General features: G+C 55.7%; 1 protein-coding gene across 3 annotated transcripts in view; it reads left to right on the top strand.

Annotated features, from left to right (window-relative positions):
• Positions 1–19,097, top strand: part of SDK1 (sidekick cell adhesion molecule 1) — a 628,823-nt gene that overhangs the window by 541,190 nt on the left and 68,536 nt on the right. For all 3 annotated transcript variants that reach the window (XM_045164319.1, XM_045164317.1, XM_045164318.1), the window contains exons 23-28: positions 3,140–3,249; positions 4,166–4,316; positions 4,876–5,113; positions 11,153–11,268; positions 12,494–12,683; positions 14,539–14,637. In XM_045164319.1, coding sequence (XP_045020254.1) covers positions 3,140–3,249; positions 4,166–4,316; positions 4,876–5,113; positions 11,153–11,268; positions 12,494–12,683; positions 14,539–14,637 — 904 coding nt within the window. The remainder of the gene's footprint in view (positions 1–3,139; positions 3,250–4,165; positions 4,317–4,875; positions 5,114–11,152; positions 11,269–12,493; positions 12,684–14,538; positions 14,638–19,097) is intronic.

A 19,097-nucleotide genomic window follows, 5' to 3' on the forward strand; every position in this document is an offset into this window, starting at 1 on the left:
TCGTAGTTTTGGAGCTCAGCGCTGGGCAGCCCATCTCAACGCTGATTTTGAAATCGTGCACGTTTGTTTGTATTAACACATTCATCCGTATGTTAATAAGCTGACCAGTCAGGCCCCGAGTTTGGGCTAGACCCCGGTGAGGGTGCTGGGGCTTCAGTGGTGAGCCAGACCCCGAATCCCCTTCGGGGGCTTGTGGGACGAGGGACAACAAGCAGGGAAGACGCCTCAGGAAGGAGGCGGTGGCAGGTGAAGGTGGGGGGCATGCACAACCGCGGGGGGCCCGGACAGGGTGGGCGGACAGTGAGGACGCAGACTATGCGGCAGGTGGCTTCTGCTGCAGCTTCGAGGCTCCGCTACGGGACCGGCCATGCCCACACCTGTGGCCCAGGAACACCGCATTCCCCGAGCGGGAGGCAGGCCGGGGCCCTGTGAGTGAGCACCACCCGAGGCCCCTCTGTCTGAAGGCCACTGATGACATCTGACTCGCTCGTCAGGGTCCGGCCCAGACGCTGTCAACTGAGGTGCAAAGCTGCAGAAACCGCAGGCCTGGAGGTCCCGTGCGTCACCCTTCTGACCAGCGTCACGCCCGACGCAGCCGTCTGCTCGCGGCCCCCTGCCTCTCCGGGCTCCAGACTGCCCCTCGGGTGCTCTCCCCAAGCCCCGCACCACCCGCTGCTCCCTCACTCACGAGCACTGGGAACCTTTGCCGGGCACCGTGTCTGAGCGAGCCTGGGCATGACCAGCCCTTCATCGGGCTCACGGAAGGTGCCAGAGGGCATGGAATTAGAGCATCGCCTTCTGTGGCCAGTTTTGGGGGCGGGGGGGTCCTGTTCACGGAGGCATCCCTATGACCCGGTTTCAGTCCAGATTCCAAGGACTTCATCCCGAAGGCCCGGTTTCAGTCCAGATTCTAAGGACGTCACTGGCTTCGTGGAGAAGAGCAGAGGGCGGACGTGTTTTCGGGAGGTTCAGGTGTTGAGACTGTGTGATGCTCTTGAGTCACAACAGATGGGCCCGTGGGGAGAATGGCCGACGGGTCCACGTGGCCATGAAACACCCACCTGAGCCCCGATGATGTGGCCTCCGTTCAAATCCAGGTCTTTTAAAAGAGAGCGGTAGACAGGAGGGGATGTGACTGGGGTACCCCAGCCCTACAGTTGTAGGCTACATTCTTCAGAACAAAAGCCGCACAGCCAGCCCACAGCACTTCCTGTGGGGTCACGTGCTGCGGCAGGGAGACCTGGGCCCCGGGCGCCCTCCTCCCGACGTCCCTGCCCCTCCAGCTGCTCGCTGCTTCGCTGCCCCCTGAGCTCAGTACCCGCTCTGACATCCTGATCTTTTCCCCACCATGTTCTTGGATGGTCACTGCCTTTTGTACTTTTGATGTTTTCTCATTGAGGTGAAATTTGTGGCGAACATAAAGTTGACCACGTCAAAGTGTATGGTTCACGGATTGGTGCCTCCACTCCAGCCTCCACCCCCACCTGGGGCTGAAATGTTTCCAGGCTCCCGAGGCGATGCTGCACCCACCTCCCCCGCCCTGGCACCCAGCCGTCTGCTTTCTGCTCCTGCGGGTCCACCTGTCCTGGGTATTTTATGAGATGGGATCACGCGGCCTGTGGCCTCCCGGTCTGGTTGCTCTCGGCATCACGCCTTCAAGGCCCGCCTGCGGTGCAGCAGGGGTCAGCGCTCCGCCCCTCCTGTGGCCGGGCAGCCTCCGTCCTGGGGCTGCACCGCCGTTTGCCTGTCGACGGGCACTTGCGTGCTCCCCCCTGGGCTGCTGTGAGCAGAGCGTCCGTGAACGTGTGCATGCAAAGGTTGGAGAGCCAGCTTGCACTTCTTCGGGGTGTAGACCCAGAAGCAAGGTTGCTGGGTCGCATGGTGGTTCTGGGTTTGCTGGAGGACCTGCCGAGCCGCTTTCACGCTGTGAATGAAGAGGGTTAGAGTTCTGTGTTTCATTTCTCTGGGACTCGCACCGCCCGGCCCCATGTTTGCTGTCCCCTTCTGGTCTTGCACGTCTCCAGTCCACCAAGGTCCTTCTAAATCCTCATGCCACCACCCACCCCCCCGCCCCCATGACCGCCTGCCAGCTTGGTTTCTCTGCAGACGTCACGAGCGCGTTTCCTGTGTTGTCCCTGAAGCCGTCTGTGGGTGTCACCTGCACGGGGCCCTGGCCGGCCCACCTCGGCACCGCCTGCTTGGCCTGAGGCTCTCCATGCCCACAGCCTTCCGTCTGCAGGTGTCCCCGGGCCCCCGACCCCCCAGGCCTGCGCAGGCCCAGCACCTGCCTGGACGGGGTGCAGGGACCTGCAGAGAACTCGGGGGGCTTCCCCGGCAGCTGGTGACCAGTGCCCCCCACCTGCACTGTTGCTCTCTCGCGGGGTCAGGTCCATTGGTCCACAGGGCAGGCAGCACAAGCAGGGCGGTCAGACTGGCTTGGGCAGGACTAGAAGCCGCTCGGACGAGGACGGGGATCAGGAGAGGTGTGGCTCAGGGTCAGGCCGGGTGGTCCTGGAAGGGCTGAGAACACCGCCTGGCCAGCTGACTGGAGGGAGTTCACGGACAGGGAATAAAATCAGCAGCAGAGCATTGGGCAGGACAAGGGACAGGCGGGGTTCAGGATGGAAGGTGTTGGGTCAGCTGTGCCCCAAGGCGGGTTTTACCACCTCAGCTAGTTCCCAGGGCAGCAGCCGGGTCCCCTGCACAGGGACATCCAGAGGCCCAGCCAGCGGTGGCGTCTTAGGCGTGCGTTTGGGCAGAAGGGGTCAGGGTGGAAGCAGGAGGCGCGGCAGGGGAAACAGCTCTGGACCCTCTCTGGGGACACCCAGCCACTCGGGCCCCGTGGGGCTGGGCAGGTCTTCTCTGCCAGGTGGTCCCCTGTCCACAGGGGACCTGAAGGCAGGTTCCATCCCGAGCCCTTGGTCTGAGTCCGCAGGGCCAGGTGTGCCCAGGCCCTGACCAAGAGCTGGTGACTGAAACCCCCAGACCCAGTGGTGGGGACAGAGGGTCCCCCGCTCAGAGGCGCAGGTTGGGGGGTGGGGGGTGTGTGCTCACGGGACTGAACGCCCCCCGTGTGAGGGGTTGGCCAGCGGCCTCAGCCCCACACTGTCCAGCGGGTCCCAGGCCCTCCGTCCTGCAGGTTGGAGCCATCGGGGACGAGGAGGAGTGGGTCACCCTCTGCGAGGAGGAGAATGAGCCGGATGCCCAGATGCTGGAGATCCCGGACCTCACGCCCTACACTCACTACCGGTGAGAGCCGCCCGCCGGGGCCCTCTGTCCGCAGCGGTGAAACCCAGCTGCACGCGTGCAAGCAAGACGCTTCCATCCATCATAGCAGTAAACTGAGCTTTTCCGGGCACGAGATGCTGTTGAGTGTCATTCCCAGAGAGACTGTCCCTGCTGCCAGGCCAGCAGCGTCCCTTCCACCAGCTTCGATGGCCAGGCAGCCAGCAGGCATGGCTGGTGTATCAGGCTCAGTAGCTAAGACCCACGTGATTGGAGATGTAGGTCTTTTTTTTTTTTTTCCACAGAACTCCACCTCTGGGGCTGTTAGGGTGCTGTGTGTGTGAAGAGCAGACATCCTTGAAACACCTGCCTCACCCTCCCCGGGTCCCGGAGGCATGGGTTTCACTAATCAAGCATTTAACGTGCCATTTAACCTTTGCCTCTTGACCCTGAAACTTATCCAGGCAGTAAATCCTTGGCCCAAACAAAGGACAGAGTGTCGGTGGCTGCTTGAGATGCCGTGACTTCCCGTAAGATTGAGGAGAGAGATAGGATTTCCAGTTATCTCAGATGCTGGGTGTGATAGCCTCACTGTTCTGCCAGGATGGATGCACTTCATATGACCAGGGAACAAAAGACTGAGAATGACTAATTCAGGGAGTAAAAGGGGAAATGATATCTTTGTGAAGAACACCGTTTCAATACAATACCAAAGTGAGGGTTTTTGTTTTTGTTTTTTTAAAAAAACCTAATGAGAGGTGCTATTGAACCTACACTCATTTTAACATCCTTCCTAGTTTAGAGCAGATGAATCAAGATTCACTCGTTTTTAGGGGGAAACATTCAGAGTAAAGTGAGCTGCCGAGGTCCGTGATGTGCTGTGTGAAACTGGCGCGGGGCTTTGTTTCCTTCCGTTTTCCCGCGTCCCCTCTCCCTGCAGGTTCCGAATGAGGCAGGTGAATGTTGTCGGCGCCGGCCCCTTCAGTCAGTCCTCCCGGGTCATCCAGACGCTGCAGGCACCCCCAGACGTGGCCCCCACCAGCATCACCGTCCGCACTGCCAGCGAGACTAGCCTGCGGCTCCGCTGGGTGGTGAGTCGGGGGGCGGTGCTGGGGGGAGCCCGGAGCCTAGTCATCGCTTCCTCCTGCCTTTGTCCAGGTCAAAGCTAATCTCGTCATTAAACCAAGAAGTAGTGCACCCCACAATTAGTGTTGGATCTCAGACCATCCCCAGCTGTCTTATTAACTAGTAGCGTTACCCACTGGCTTCTTGGAACCAAGACATATTCTTTAGGGAAGAAAGTCGACCGTCCCACGGGCTCGACCTATAAGTCCTTAAGCTCGGTCGACACGGAACGGGTCCGAAGTATTTGTAAGAGAGCCAGCTTGACATTGAATCAGAACATTTGCTCACAAAATTAAGCCACAATATATTAAAAGAAATTAAGTCCAGCTAAAGTTACTGACAAGGCTTCCTGTAATTAACAGAAGAAAAGTTCCAGGGAAAAGTAAAAAAGAAAAAGTCCAAGAATATTCACCCCAGAGTAGCTTTTCCATGGACTCAGCCCCATAAGACAGGCTGGTGCTTGGGGACCCTCATGGGGTGTGGTTCCGAGACGGGGGCTCACCACAGACTGTTGTCCGCTTCCAGCCACTGCCAGACTCTCGGTACAACGGGAACCCCGAGTCCGTGGGCTACAGGATTAAGTACTGGCGCCCGGACCTGCCCTCTGCGGTGCTGACCCAAGTCATCAGTGATCGGCTGGAGCGGGAGTTCACGGTCGAGGGGCTGGAGGAGTGGACCGAGTACGAGCTGCAGATGCAGGCCTTCAACGCCATCGGTGCCGGGCCCTGGAGTGCGGCCGTGCGGGGCCGGACGCGGGAGTCGGGTGAGTTGGGGCTCCGGGCCCTCCCGTGTCTCCTGGAGGAGGAGTGGGCCCAGGCTCGGTGGCATCTCACTGGCTCATCCTTACCCCACCCCACGCCCCCTACCGTGTCTTTCCTGAGTAATTACGTCAACCTGCCTCAGAGCCCGTGACACCGCTTTGCATTTGATGATGGATTCTCCCAGGGGCTGGACTTGCGTTGTTGTCTTTAATTAGGGGTGATTTTCACCACCAGTGCTCAGAAGTAGGGGCATACTGGGACTGACGGGATCTTTTTGACGCACGGTGTTCAGGAATTCTTCCCGACAGTTGTACGTGTGGTGTGTTGAGACACTTTCCTCTGCCCCAGAAAATAGACCCTCAAAAAGTGTTGCTTTCGCACAATGGGAGTTTCTCTTTACAGCGTTAAGATGGGTGTTCCTATTAGTGAGTCCATGGAGTGATTTGAGGACCCAGGCTCTGCCATCCTGTTGACTAGCTGCCATCTGCATGCAGTGGCCAGAGGGGAGAGATGAGCAAAGGGTGGGTGCCTCTGCCTCTTGACACCTGCCCGGAGACAGCTCACAACCCTTTGCTTACTGCCAGGAAGGGAGGAGAGCTTCCAGAGGTCACTCAGCAGAATGCTTATCTTCTAGGTTCCATGGCCAGACTGGTCAACAGCAGTTTGCAGGACCCTTGCTGGCCTGGTTTGAGCTTGTAGAAACACAGAAAAGAGTGTTGCTGACACTCTAAAGACACACAAACCAGCTGTTTCCGAGGGTCTGAAATAGTGAGGTTTTCTCCTGAAAAGAAAGACCATCTCTGCTCTTCAGCTCACCCCCACCCACGCTGTTCAGCACTTGATGTATCAGGGAACTGCTTACCCTAGACCACGTGGGCTGTTAGAAGTCATGCTCTGAATACCTTCCTGACCTCCACCCAAGAGGGCTGAGAAAAAGGTGGAAAGTCTTGGGTTAGATGTCACGCTCAGAATACCTTCCTGACCTCCACCCAAGAAGGCTGAGACGAAGGTGGGAAGTCTGAGACAGGAAACCAGCTGCATCAGGACTTAGCTATTTCCTCAGAGGCTTCCTGAGCCCGGGGCAAGTCCTGTCTTCTTCATGTCTTATGTTGTATACCTTAATCTTACACAGTGTTAAACACAAATCATATGTAATGTTGACTTGTTTATGTAACATTGATTCTAAAGCTAAAAATAAATAAAGTCTTTCGTTATTAAAAGAAAGCATTAAAACTCTAAGTAGAGATTAAAATACCATTTAAAACAGTTTTTCTTAGGGAAAAATAAAATAAAACACAATCATTGAGTAAAACACTATCATTGAAGTAATAAGTAGGCTAGACACTGTGAAAGAGAAAATTGCCAAACTGGAAGCTGAAAATGAGTGAAAATCTCAAAATACAGCACAGAGACATTGACACTGAAAGTATGATAGAGAACTTAAAAGACAAAGACTAGACTGGGAAGGTCCAAAATACATTCAATAAGATTCAGAAAGGATGGGGGGCAGGGTCAGGGAAATGAGAGGAGGAAATACACAGAGATTATGGCTGAGAAATTACAGAATTGAGGTAAGACACTGTGTATCAGACTGAAGACATGACTCCTGAATAGAAAAAATAGAAATAAATCTGCACCAAATTGCACTGCCCTACAACTTCAAAATACCAGAGCCAAAGAGAAAATCTTAAAAATATTTGGACCCAGGACATCTCACCTGCAAAGACTGTTTGAAACCAACTTCTCAAGAACAACAGCGGGCAGAAGACAATGGAATAATAATCTTGAAGGAACTGAAAGAAAGTAACTCAACCTCAAGCTCTGCACTTAGCCACAGCCTTTTGTTCAGAAAACAACGAAATATCATGTGAAGGTGAAGAAAGTGAAATTTTAAGTGGAAAATAATATTTTGGGATAAGTTTTCAAAGACCACTCAACAAAGACAACCAATGGCAAAATGACTGCCTTGAGAGTATCTTTTTGTAAAAATCCTTCCAGCTGCTAAAAAGCCATCCTTACAGTGGTCAGACAGAGGATGAGATGGTTGGATGGTATCACCAGCTCAATGGACATGAGTTAGAGCAAATTCCAGGAGATAGTGGAGGACAGGGGAGCCTGGCGTGCTGCAGTCCGTGGGGTCACAGAGAGTCAGACATGACTTAGCAACTGAACAACAACAACAACAAAAAATAAAACAGAGGTCAGAGGTCATCACGGCATCTGATGAAGAGGGTGAAGGGGTCTCCAGGGCACGCTGGTGAAGAGTCACAGCTGCTGATGGAGTCAGATGGGGTCGGAGGGAGCTGGGAGGAGAGGAAGCCTGCAGGTCCCTTCTGGAACACGCAGCACCTCCACGATGATAGCTGTATGTCCATGCTTTAAGAAGCTCAGTGCACAGACATGCTGAAAGCCAGCCGTGGGAGCACCACTGCTTATTTAATAAAATAAGCAGAACTTCTCAAACCACATTTACATGAAGTGTCTGATTTTGACGGGCACTTGAGCTGGTTTCATGACATCTTATGATATATTATAAGGGTAAACGAGGCCCTTAAAACCAAAGACACTACATGAGGCACAGCTGGTGCTAAGAGGAAAGCCCTGCAGAGGAGAGAGAAGAAAAGAAGGAAATGCATTTTAAATGGTACTCTTTTTGATGAAAGGGGAGTTTCTAGGACTGTCTCAAAATTCAAGATACCAGGTTGGGAAGGAGTTGAATCTCCCTCAACTTATGTAATGTGCAAGATTTTTTCCCCAAATCTTAAGAACATAAATATTTTGTAACTAAATGGCAGTTTTCCCTGGTAAGACTCGAATGGGCTGAAATTTTCATCGTGAACACTACCGTTTGCTCAGCCTGTCTCCTCGTTGGGAACCCAGCTGCATTCTGGGCACCGAGGCTGAGCTGCCACAATTGCCCAGTTGCCCTCACTCTCTGGGGACGTGGATGGCCTGCCAGTGTGTGGAGGCACATGTTACCACGTCTTAGGAAGTCATCTGTTACATGTAGGTCTACATAAGAACTGGGCACTTACGGTCTCCAAGATGAACCGCAGGAGACAGTTAAGGATTGAGAGGCGGCCAGTTTGCGTTGCTATGACAATGGCCTCTCTCTTTGCAGAGAGATGGAAATTTAGAACTTAACACTAGTGTCTGGGTACAGTATACTTGCTCCTCTCACCTGGTTCTAAATAAAGTGGAAAATGAAATCGGAAAATTGTAGGTTTACCTTCTCTTTGAATGATAAGTAACACCTTTAATTCACAACTGATGCAAGGTGCCAGCTTCTCGCTCAGTTGTTTTTTTTAATAAAATAAGCATATGTGTCAGCAATGTCCTGGTAACTGCCTTGGCAGTTACAACACCGAGGGGGAGCCCCTGATGTGCGGAGGACACGAGTGGCACCGTGGGAGCCCCTGCAGAAGGTGGGGGACTCGGAGTGGTGTGTGCGGCTGGCCTGCTCCCTTCAGGGGGCTGAGTTCACTGGAAGCCAGGAAGATTTTCTCCCTGTGACACAAATCTGCTCAAGTGAATTATAGTGTTTTGTTGAATGACTGAATGATGGAATGAATGACCCTCTACTGACGTAGTTGGGAAGAAAAAGGTAATCGATCAGGTAAGCTGGCCAGCATCTTCTCTCCAGAACTGTCAGGAAGGAGGACCCCATGCTCAGAACAGACAGGCTCCAACAGCGGTGTGTGTGTGTTGTGGGGGCATTGGCCAACCCACGTGGCAGCTGGTTCACGCCTGCGCTCTGAGGCCCATCAGTCAGCCTCGTCAGTCAGGCTCCGAGGCCTGTCAGTCACCTTGTCAGTCAGGCTCTGAGGCCTGTCAGTCAGCCTCGTCAGTCAGCCTCGTCAGTCAGCCTCGTCAGTCAGGCTCTGAGGCTCGTCAGTCAGCCTCGTCTGTCAGCCTCCTCAGGCAGCCTCATCAGTCAGGCTCCAAGGCCCGTCAGTCAGCCTCATCAGTCAGGCTCCAAGGCCCGTCAGTCAGCCTCGTCAGTCAGGCTCCAAGGCCCGTCAGTCAGCCTCGTCAGTCAGCCTCGTCAGTCAGGCTCTGAGGCCCGTCAGTCAGCCTCCTCAGGCAGCCTCGTCGGTCAGGCTCCGAGGCCCATCAGTCAGCCTCACAAGGGGGCAAGGAGTGGGGGGTTCCCGCCTCCCAGGCAGTCAGGCCAGGAAAGCCGTCCTTCCAGGCCCAACGCGAGGCCCGGCCTGCCGCTGGGCCCTCTTTAGCTCCTCCGCCTCCATCCCAAACCTGCCGCTTGTGGAGCGACTGGGACCAGCTGGCCAACAACGGAGAGCATCTCCTCCAGGGCCTGCACGAGTCCTGTCATTTTTTTCTTAAAGACTTCATTACAGCAGCCCCTTGTTTCCTGGGGCTACTGTAATCACGTGCCCCAGAGTGGTGGCTTCAAACAGCAGAAATGTATTCTCTCGAGGCTCTGAAGGCCAGAAGGTGGAGAAAGGGATGTGAGCAGAGCTGAACTCCCTCTGGAGGTGCCAGGAGGGGCGGTCCTTCCCCCTCCCAGCTTCTGGAAGCTCCTCGGCTGTGGCAGTACAAATCCAGTGCTGCCAGGGGTTGGGGGTCTCCCCACGTGCATGTCCATCTCTTCTCACAGGGATGCCAGTCCTGCTGGAATAGAGACCACCTCACCCCCATGTGACCTCATCTGACCCATTACATCCCAGGGACCATATTTCCCAATAAGGTCACATTCTGGGCCCAGAGGGTCAGGACTCAGCATGGGAGCTTGAAGGGACACAATTCAACCCACAGCAAAGACCACATCGCTTTGGTACAGAAGCTCTAGGAAGCAGAGTTGGGGAGCAGTGTTATCGTGCAAAAATACGTTACTTTCTGTCTTCAGACTGACTACCAGAGGAGCCTTCACAATGGCTGAGCAGAAAGAAGGAAGTGCTCATGTATGAGGGAGTGAATGAGTGAGTGTGGAAGGGAACAAATGAGTGAGTGAGTGAATGAGTGAGTGTGGAAGAGAACAAATGAGTGAGTGAGTGAGTGAATGAGTGAATGAACAAATGAGTGAGTGAATGACCGAGTGAGCGAGTGAGTGAATGAACGAGTGAGTGAATGAACGAGTGAATGAACGAATGAGTGAATGAGCGAGTGAGTGAATGAATGAATGAGTGAGTGAGTGAGTGAACGAGTGAATGAGCGAGTGAGCGAGTGAGTGAATGAATGAATGAGTGAGTGAATGAACGAGTGAATGAACGAATGAGTGAATGAGGGAGTGAGTGAGTGAACGAGTGAATGAGCGAGGGAGTGAGTGAGTGAATGAATGAGTGAATGAGCGAGGGAGTGAATGAGCGAGTGAACGAGTGAGTGAGTGAATGAGGAGGGGTGGATGAGTGACAGGGGACGTGCAGGAGTGCGTGGCTGCATGAGTGAACGGATGGGCGGGTGGATGAGTGAGCCGGTCGGCAGGCTGGTCCTGCGGGTGGTCACTGAGGAGGTGTCACAGCCCCATCACGTGTTCTGTGCCCGTGAGTTTCGTGAACTTGACATGTTCTCCTTTTCGACCGTGGAGGCGCTGGGGGTGCTGACACTCGCTTTGGTCGTTGCCTGTCACCCCCTCCCCACAGAGAGGTGCACCATGTAAGGCTCCCCTGCCCCCACCCTGGGCGCAGATCATAACCTCCCCTCCTCCCCTCTCCGCCTGCCTGTCCCCCACAAAGTCCGCATTTAGAGAGGTCCATGAACTGTGTCTGAAAGTGAGGATTCCATCTGAGATAAAAGCCACAGTTCTCACCAGTTAATATAAGAATCAGACAAGCTTATTTTCTCTCTGGGTGGACTCCGGTAACATGGAGCTCCTAAATACCCAGGATTTATGGAATTTGTTGCTAATATTAAGGAGATTTACATTTCCGTGATACCCCTGCAAGTTTAATCTGATCACTGCAAAAACGCTCAGAGTGCATTGCTATTTCAAGGACAACTTGATTAGAAGGGGAAGAATTAGACCTTTATTTGTAGAAGCCTTTAGACTTCCAGAGCCAATCTCTTTAACTCATTCCTTGCAGTTCCTTCAGCCGCCCCTGAAAACGTGTCAGCCGAGGCCGTCAGCTCCACCCAGATCTTACTGACATGGGCCTCGGTCCCCGAACCGGACCAAAATGGGCTGATCCTGGGCTACAAGGTACGTGCTCAGGTGACCTTCCCCGCCTGCCTCCCCAGCCCGCGAACTCGCATGGCCTGTGCATCGCTGGCTCTGGCCTGTTTCCTGGACTTCACCCCCCTCCTCTCGTCTCCCTCATCACCGTCTGGGGTGAGGGTCGCTCCACCCTCGTCACGCAGGCCCTCACAAGGCGCTCTGAGCCCGTGTCCTCCCCCTAAGATGGGCGGAATGGCGGTTGCTCCCTCCAGTCGACGGTGGCTGATTTTGTACAATGCCAAGGACGTGTCCAGAGGCCCCTACACGCGTGTCTGCACGTGTCATCGCCACCCGTGTCCGTCCTGGGCGCTGGCCTCAGTGTCGAGGCTCGGACACCTCCCGGCTTCTCTGGGAGACCTTTCTGGGCCAGCCCTGTGTGCTTTTACCCAGGCCCTCAAAACCCCCCTGTTCTGTGCCGTCCGCTCCCCCAGCAGCAGGGCGGACCTTCCTGGGTTTGACCGTGAGGCCTCGCGTGTCATGTGCTGTGGCCTCTCCTTGGGCCGTCCATCTACTCCATCCTGTTCTGTTTCCTCCCGTCCTCACGCCCCACCGCCACCCCAGGGCATCCTGATCACTCCCTTCTGACCCATTTGGACGCAGCGCCCCCAGCCCAGCTCTGAGAGCAGCGCCCACAGCCCCACCTGGCCGTGGACAGCCCTCCCTCCCGACCCCCGCCCTTCACAGCCTTCCGGCCACTGCTCCTGCGGGCCAGCTCCCAGGGGGCGAGCTTTGGGAGTGAGGAGCCGGCGGGCCGTGGAGGGGCCGCCTCAGCGCGGCCGCATCTGCAGTGAGGGCAGTGAACGGCCCCGGGGCGGGGTCTTGGGTTCAGGGGTCCCCAGGTCCTCCGAGGCAGGAGGCCCGCCTCCTAACAACCATGTAGCCGAGTGGCCGCCGGCTCCTTTAAAAGAAGCAGGATGTCTCTGTGTTCGTGTCGAGCCCTGGTTAGGGGCTGCCGCCGGGGACCTCAAATCCTGGGAGTTACAGTGGAGCGTCCGGCTCGCCCAGCCAGCCAAGGGCTGGGTCATCGCTGCAGCCTCCTTCCGGTCTCCAGGAAACTGCTGCACTTCCCTCCTTCCCCAACAGCGCCAGCGGTTACGAATTAGATCCCCACGCCCTCAGCCGGCTGCCCTGGGGGAGGACGGGTCCGGAGCCCCCCAGGCCCCTCCTCACACACTGCCTCCCCTCCCCGCCCTTGTGTGTCCCCGCTCAGATCCTGTTCAGGGCCAAAGACCTGGACCCCGAGCCCCGGAGCCACGTGGTGCGCGGGAACCACACGCAGTCGGCGCTCCTGGCGGGCCTGGGCAAGTTCGTGCTCTACGAGCTCCAGGTGCTGGCCTTCACCCGCATCGGGAACGGGGTCCCCAGCCTGCCCCCCATCCTGGAACGCACCAAAGACGACGGTACGTCGGGGCCATGCCTCCGCCCGCCCCCCAGGTTTGCTGTCCCCATCCATACCCTTCGGATGGTGGTCATCTTCAACTTAATTTTCAGAACACTCCTTCTCCCCTCGGTTCAGCAGAGGAAAATGAAGCAAAGCTGTTTTCTGACCACAGAGTGCCCCTACAGCCAATTTCAGCCAGAGTGAGTGTTTACAGGTTAGGGGTGAGCCTGAAAGGCCGGATGGGCCAGGCCAGGACACCTCAGGCTGCTCCTGGTGGCGTAGGCACAAAGCTGCTGAGAAGCCCTAGGTTCCCTGGGATGGCCCCCTCAGAAGGCATGTTTGAGGGGCTGGGGTGCCCAGGTTCCCAACCCCAGAAACAAATACCTCTTGATGATTGTCTAAACTCTCAGCCATGTTTCTCCACTTTGCAGATGTCAGCCACCCAAGGTTAGCTCCTGTACACGATCTTTGTTAACCAGACTGTGGCAAATATTCTGCCCCGCAAAAAAACCCAGGCTCAGATTCAGCTGAAAGTGAGGCACCAGAGATTTTCTTCAGCCTTTTACTGAAGGAATTAAATCAGCCCGGAAAGTGCTCTAACCGCTGAGATGACACCCTCCTCCCTGTCTGCTGGGAGGCAGCACGGGAGCTGGGCCTCGCCTGGGTCAGAGGAGGGGGCGCCTCAAGCATTGTTCTTCCTCAGGGGCTGGTCTCAGGGCAGCCAGCGTCTGAAAGGGACCCTGTGACCTGAAGGCCATGTCTTTGCAAAACTGTATGTTGTGTCCAGGACCACCCGAATGAACAGTAACAGGGGTGTTTAGTAATGGTTCCTCAAACTTGGGAGGATATTCTTCCCAACGCACAGGCAGGGGAGTCATGGACCGCCGTCTGTTTTTGGCCACAATCATGATATAAACTTGTTTCTCCTTCCCCTCATTTCATCGCGATGCAAGCGATCACCCTTGGGGACAGTGAGGGGCAGAAGCCATGGAAGACAGACCAGATGTCAGAGTTTCCCATTTGTGAGTCGGTCCTGGCGTGTGAGCCCGTGGTCTCCTTCCATTTATTTCACCCAAACGCAGGGGTGAGAGCACAGGTTTATAATTTAAAATACCGTTCTCAGCTAAGTAGCTGGAGGCAAAGTTCACAGCCCTGGAGTGGCTGTCATGCACGTCATTTTATTTCTATATCGATTGTTCCATGCCTGTTGCCTCTTACCTGGGAAGAGTCAGCTCTTAAGTTCCAGTGAGAAGTTCCCACGCTGGCCACACATTTACTAGCTTGTCCGTTTAAGTAAATATATTTTACAGTGTCTACGACCCTATTATTCAGTGGTACCTGCATACATAGCTAGTTTTTGACTTACTGGTGCACCAGACCATGAAGAAGAACTATTACATTCATTTGTGGACATCCCCTCTTGATTTTCTGGGAAAATGCAGGAGAGGGCTCGTGTGTCTGAGAGAAAGGCCACTGCTGTGGCCATGTTATTTGGCCAATCACTGTAACCTCCACTGGAAGTTGGGAGCGACATTCAGCCACCTTCTTCACCTTTCATCTGCCGTGTGGACGTCCAGACTGGGAGAGGAGTCAGCTCAGATTGGTGAAGTCTCTACTCTGACTTGATGTACCCTCTACCATGCTACTTAACGACTATAGTGGCCAGCTTTGGGCACCACTCAGGGCTCCCAGCGTGGCTCATGAGTGCTGCAAAAGTCACCTTCCCAAAACTCAGAGTGATTCACCCATGAGCGGTGTCGTCAGCAGTCATGACTGGCCTTGGCCGGCCCACAGGGCCCTGCAAAACCCCGCCGTGTACCCGTGTGACAGCCCCAGTGGGGCCTAATTCTCTGGTCTTTTTTTTCCCCCTTCAGCCCCAGGCCCGCCCGTGAGGCTCGTGTTCCCAGAGGTGAGGCTCACGTCTGTGCGGATCGTGTGGCAGCCTCCAGAGGAGCCCAACGGCATTATTCTAGGTAAGGGAGTGGCGGGGACCACAGCTCAGAGAGAAATGACAATTAGATTGATTTCATCCATTTTTATTAGATATCTAAAAGGTTAGAGAAAAAAAATCCCATCCACAGCAGCCTAGCATTTTCTGAGCCGAGAGACCACAGCCCTGTGTCTCCTGCTCTAAGGGGTTCTTCGCAGAATGAAATTTACATTCTGTTCACCCAGAATCTCTCTGTTCACGGTTCATGGCGGTACCATCTGTAATTGACCTTCCCTCTGCTCAGAAATAACCCAGTTATTTTGATGTGTGTTTGGGAAATAGCGGGCTGGCTTTTCACAGAAGATTCCCATGCGGGCCTTGCTCCAAGGTTCCAGAAGTGTCTCTCTGATGCTGCAGGGCCTGCACCCAATCCTTTGAGGAAGTTTCCCAAGTGAACTGTGTGCTTGGGTCCCAGGGAAGCGGTTTGCTTTGAACTTGGCATTCAGGGGGCCAGCTCTGATAACTTTGATGAAGAGTCTTAATTTGCCCCAGTTTTCCCGAAGGCAGCTAGTTTTATTTTTAAAGGTCATCAGTCCGTTGATTTGTTCACCCTTTCACTGTAATGAATCAGGAGCCTCTGATGTGCCAGGCCTCATGCAGAGGGGGAGGGGAGAGGGAGGAGGGGAGAGAGGGGGCGGGGAGGGGAGAGAGGGGAAGATGAGAGAGGGGGAGGGAGGGGGAGGGGTGTAAGGAGTGAGTAAGACGCTGGCGGGGCAGGTCCTTGAAGAGGAGGCACCAGTGACACGACCGCGTGGTCTCGATGTGGGGTGTGCGTGAGTGCTCGCCACTCATTCGTGTCTGTAGCCCACCAGGCTCCTCTGTCCGTGGGATTATCCAGGCAAGAATACTGGCATGGGTTGCCATTTCCTCCTCCAGGGGATCTTCCCAACCCAGGGACTGAAACTGCTTGCCCTGCATCTCGTGCTTTGGCAGGCAGGTTCTTCACCACTGAGCCACCCGGGAAGCCCTCGACGCGGGGAGGTTCTGCAGAATGCCCTTCAGGGCAGTGTCTCCTGGATTGGGGCTCAGGGCTGGACGGTGTTTTCAGCCTGGAGCTTGAGGATGAGTGTTAGTAAACAAAACATTGGGTCTGCTCGCCCGCAAGCAGTAAAGCCAGTCTCCTGACACCGGGCAGTGGAGAAAGATAAAGAGGATAAAGCATCTGCCTGCAATGCAGGAGACCCGGGTTCGATCCCTGGGTTGGGAAGTTCCCCTGGAGAAGGAAATGGCAACCCACTCCAGTATTCTTGCCTGGAGAAGCCCATGGACAGAGGAGCCTGGCGGGCTACAGTCCACAGGGTCGCAAAGAGTCAGACACGAACCCTTTGCAGCGTTTACTGCCGGGCGACACGCAAGGCGTCAGGGCAGCTGGTGCTCAAAACGCCCCAACTCCCCAGTGGGTTTCAGTCGGTTGGGGGTGTGATCAGCTTGTGCTGTACTGTGGCTGGTGGACGGCGAGGTGACAGGCGGGGTCACGGGGGTTAGCCCAGCACTCCTCAGGCTCCACAGACCTGGGGGCTATGTGCTCAAGGTCATTCGGTTATCCAGCGCTTACCGCCTCCCCTGCGGTGGGGGTCTCAGCATCTGTGGAAGAACTGAGGGATGGCACACACTGTTCCCGGGTGCTTCAGAGAGGTGCCCCAGCACACGACACAGGGAGGGGGCTGTCCCAGGAAGACCCAGAGGGTCTGCTCCGTCACACGGGTGGTTTCCAGAGTCTTGAACCGAACGCTGCCTTCCGCCTGCGGGAGCATAATCATCCCTGGGGGGTGTGGGCCGGCCAGGCTGCGAACCCCTGGGAAGGCGTCGTGTGCAGGAGGGGCCAGCGGCCCAGACCTTCCCACCTGGGCCTTCGAGGGCCCGGTGTGTCTCCCGGGGCCAGGCTGGCCCTGAAAAATATGGTCCTTCCTCCTCCTCACCCACCGCAGACCCCAAATACGTCTGCTCGGGTTGCAGGTAATTTGACCATCACACCCTAAACACAGCTTACAAATGGCAGTAAAATGTACCACTTACACCTGCTCTCCGGGTGAGGACTGTAAGATTTTGTTTGAAAAAGGGTTTCACTTCATTAAAAAAAAAAAAGTTTGAAAATCTGTGCCAAGGGAGTCCCCCAAGGACCTTGAGCAGCTAAGAGATGTGATCAGACTTGTCTTCTGGATAATAACTGGCAGCCGTGAAAGGGCGAACAGCGAGGCAGATACTTGCCGAGCCCCGGCTTCATTAAGACACGCCCGGGGCACACTCGCCACCTGCACAGCTCGGCCCTGTCCTCTGCGGCCCCGGGAGCAGCTGCTATGCGTGAGGACGGCGCTTCTGAGCCAGGTGACCAAGGACCTGCACATTCTGGCCACTAAAACCACAACCATCATCGAGGAGCCTCTGTTGCCGTGTGCGTTTCAGACCCTGTGCAGCTGAGGGGCCCCGGGCAGCTGCTCTCAGGCCCCGGGGCAGGAGTGGTCTGTGGAGCTGACGAGGCTCTCGAGGTGCCCGGGGCCCGCACGCGGGCAGGGCTGCCCTCCTCTGGGCAGCCTGTCATGGAAGCAGCAGGACAAACCGTCTGATCACCGCCCACTCCCGGGGGGGCCCCAGCGAGCTGCGGAACAAGACGCACGCCTGCCCTTCCGCGTCCACACACACACACGCGCTCTGCTTTGTGACCGTGACTTTGAGTGGGCAGAGGAAGGCCTGCCCTTCCGCGTCCACACACACACACGCGCTCTGCTTTGTGACCGTGACTTTGAGTGGGCAGAGGAAGGCCTGCCCTTCCGCGTCCACACACACACACGCGCTCTGCTCTGTAACCGTGACTTTGAGTGGGCAGAGGAAGGCCTGCCCTTCCGCGTCCACACACACACACACGCTCTGCTTTGTGACCGTGACTTTGAGTGGGCAGAGGAAGGCCTGCCCTTCCGCGTCCACACACACACACGCGCTCTGCTTTGTGACCGTGACTTTGAGTGGGCAGAGGAAGGCCTGCCCTTCCGTGCCACACACACAGACATGCGCTCTGCTTTGTGACCGTGACTTTGAGCTGCCTCTCCCAGGACTTCCCTGAAACCCCGGCGGGGCTCCAGCCTCAGCCAGCGCTGGCAGTGACCCTTCCCGAGTCCCCTGCCAGGAAAGACCCCCGTCACCCCCGGGTGCCACTCCTCCTCTGAGAACCACATGAGAGGGCGCCTCTGCCTGCTGCCTCCCCTCCCCACCCATTCCCACCTGGGCCTCTCTCTTCTCCTCTTGGCTCCCAAAGCTCCTGTGCCCACAGTCACCACATGAGTCCCCCATCCACAGAAGCTCAGGGGCTCACTTTAGAATCATGTGCCCTACTTTTACTGGTCTTTAAGTTTTTCTGATCGTGAAAGCAGCATGTAGAATGATGATTCAGACCACAATGCAGATAATCTAGATACCGTTTCACAGTCCTCAGACTTAGAAGCACAGAAGGTCTGATGGTCCCCGGGAGAGGTGAGGAGGCGGGGAGAAGCCTCATGCGCTCTCCCTGGGAGCGCAAGCGGAGCTGCAGAGGAGAGGACCAGGGCGGGTGCACCCCACCCAGCCGCCCCCCTCCAGGCCTTAACTCTGAGAAACCCGCCCTCCTGTTCACAGGGCAGAACGCACAGAGAGTCACGGCAGACTGCTTTAAATAACAGGAAATTTAGAAAAGAAGCAAGTAGAAACAACCCAAATGTCCATCAGTGAGGCGGTGAGAAGGCAAACTGGGGGCTATTTGCACAGAGAAATTATAGAGACCGTTAAAGTAGTGAACGCATGCTCCAGGACGTGCCACGAAAAAGCCTCACAAACATCTGTTGCGGGAAAAACAAGTTGCAAAAGCACCCACACGGCCCGGAGGTGTCTCTGCACACGTGAAAACCTTGCAGACACGACCAGTTGTCATAAATGGGTACACACCTGTGGTGAAGCTGAAGCTCCAGTACCTGATGACTCCCCGGGAAAGACCTTAAAGCTGGGAAAGATTGAAGGCAAAAGGAGAAGAGGGCGGCAGAGGATGAGATGGTTGGATCGCATCACCAATTCAACAGACAAGCTCCGGGAGACAGTGAGGGACAGGGAGGCCTGGCATGCTGCAGTCCATGGAGTCGCAAAGAGTGGGACACGACTGAGCAGCTAAACAACAGCAGCAGCAAAGTCGTGAAAGTCGCATGCAGACAGGCCCCGGTGGCCGGGGTTCAGCGCCCACCAGGGCCCCTCTGTTCCTGCTCTAAAGTGACTGGCCTCCCCTCCCCTTTGTATCCCTATCCCCAGATTCTCAGTAAGGCGGCCTGAGGTCCAGCCTCAGGCGTTGCGTATAGCCTGGGCAGGGAGGGTAACTCAGCAGCCCCTCCGCTCCGTTCCCAGGAGTCACGTAGTCCCTCTGGGCCAGGGCTGCCCACCTCAGGGGGACCGGTGATCAGACCTCCCAGGTATCGTGCAGGGCACCGG

This window comes from Bubalus bubalis, chromosome 24 (assembly GCF_019923935.1).
Source record: "Bubalus bubalis isolate 160015118507 breed Murrah chromosome 24, NDDB_SH_1, whole genome shotgun sequence".
Classification (NCBI taxonomy): domain Eukaryota; kingdom Metazoa; phylum Chordata; class Mammalia; order Artiodactyla; family Bovidae; genus Bubalus; species Bubalus bubalis.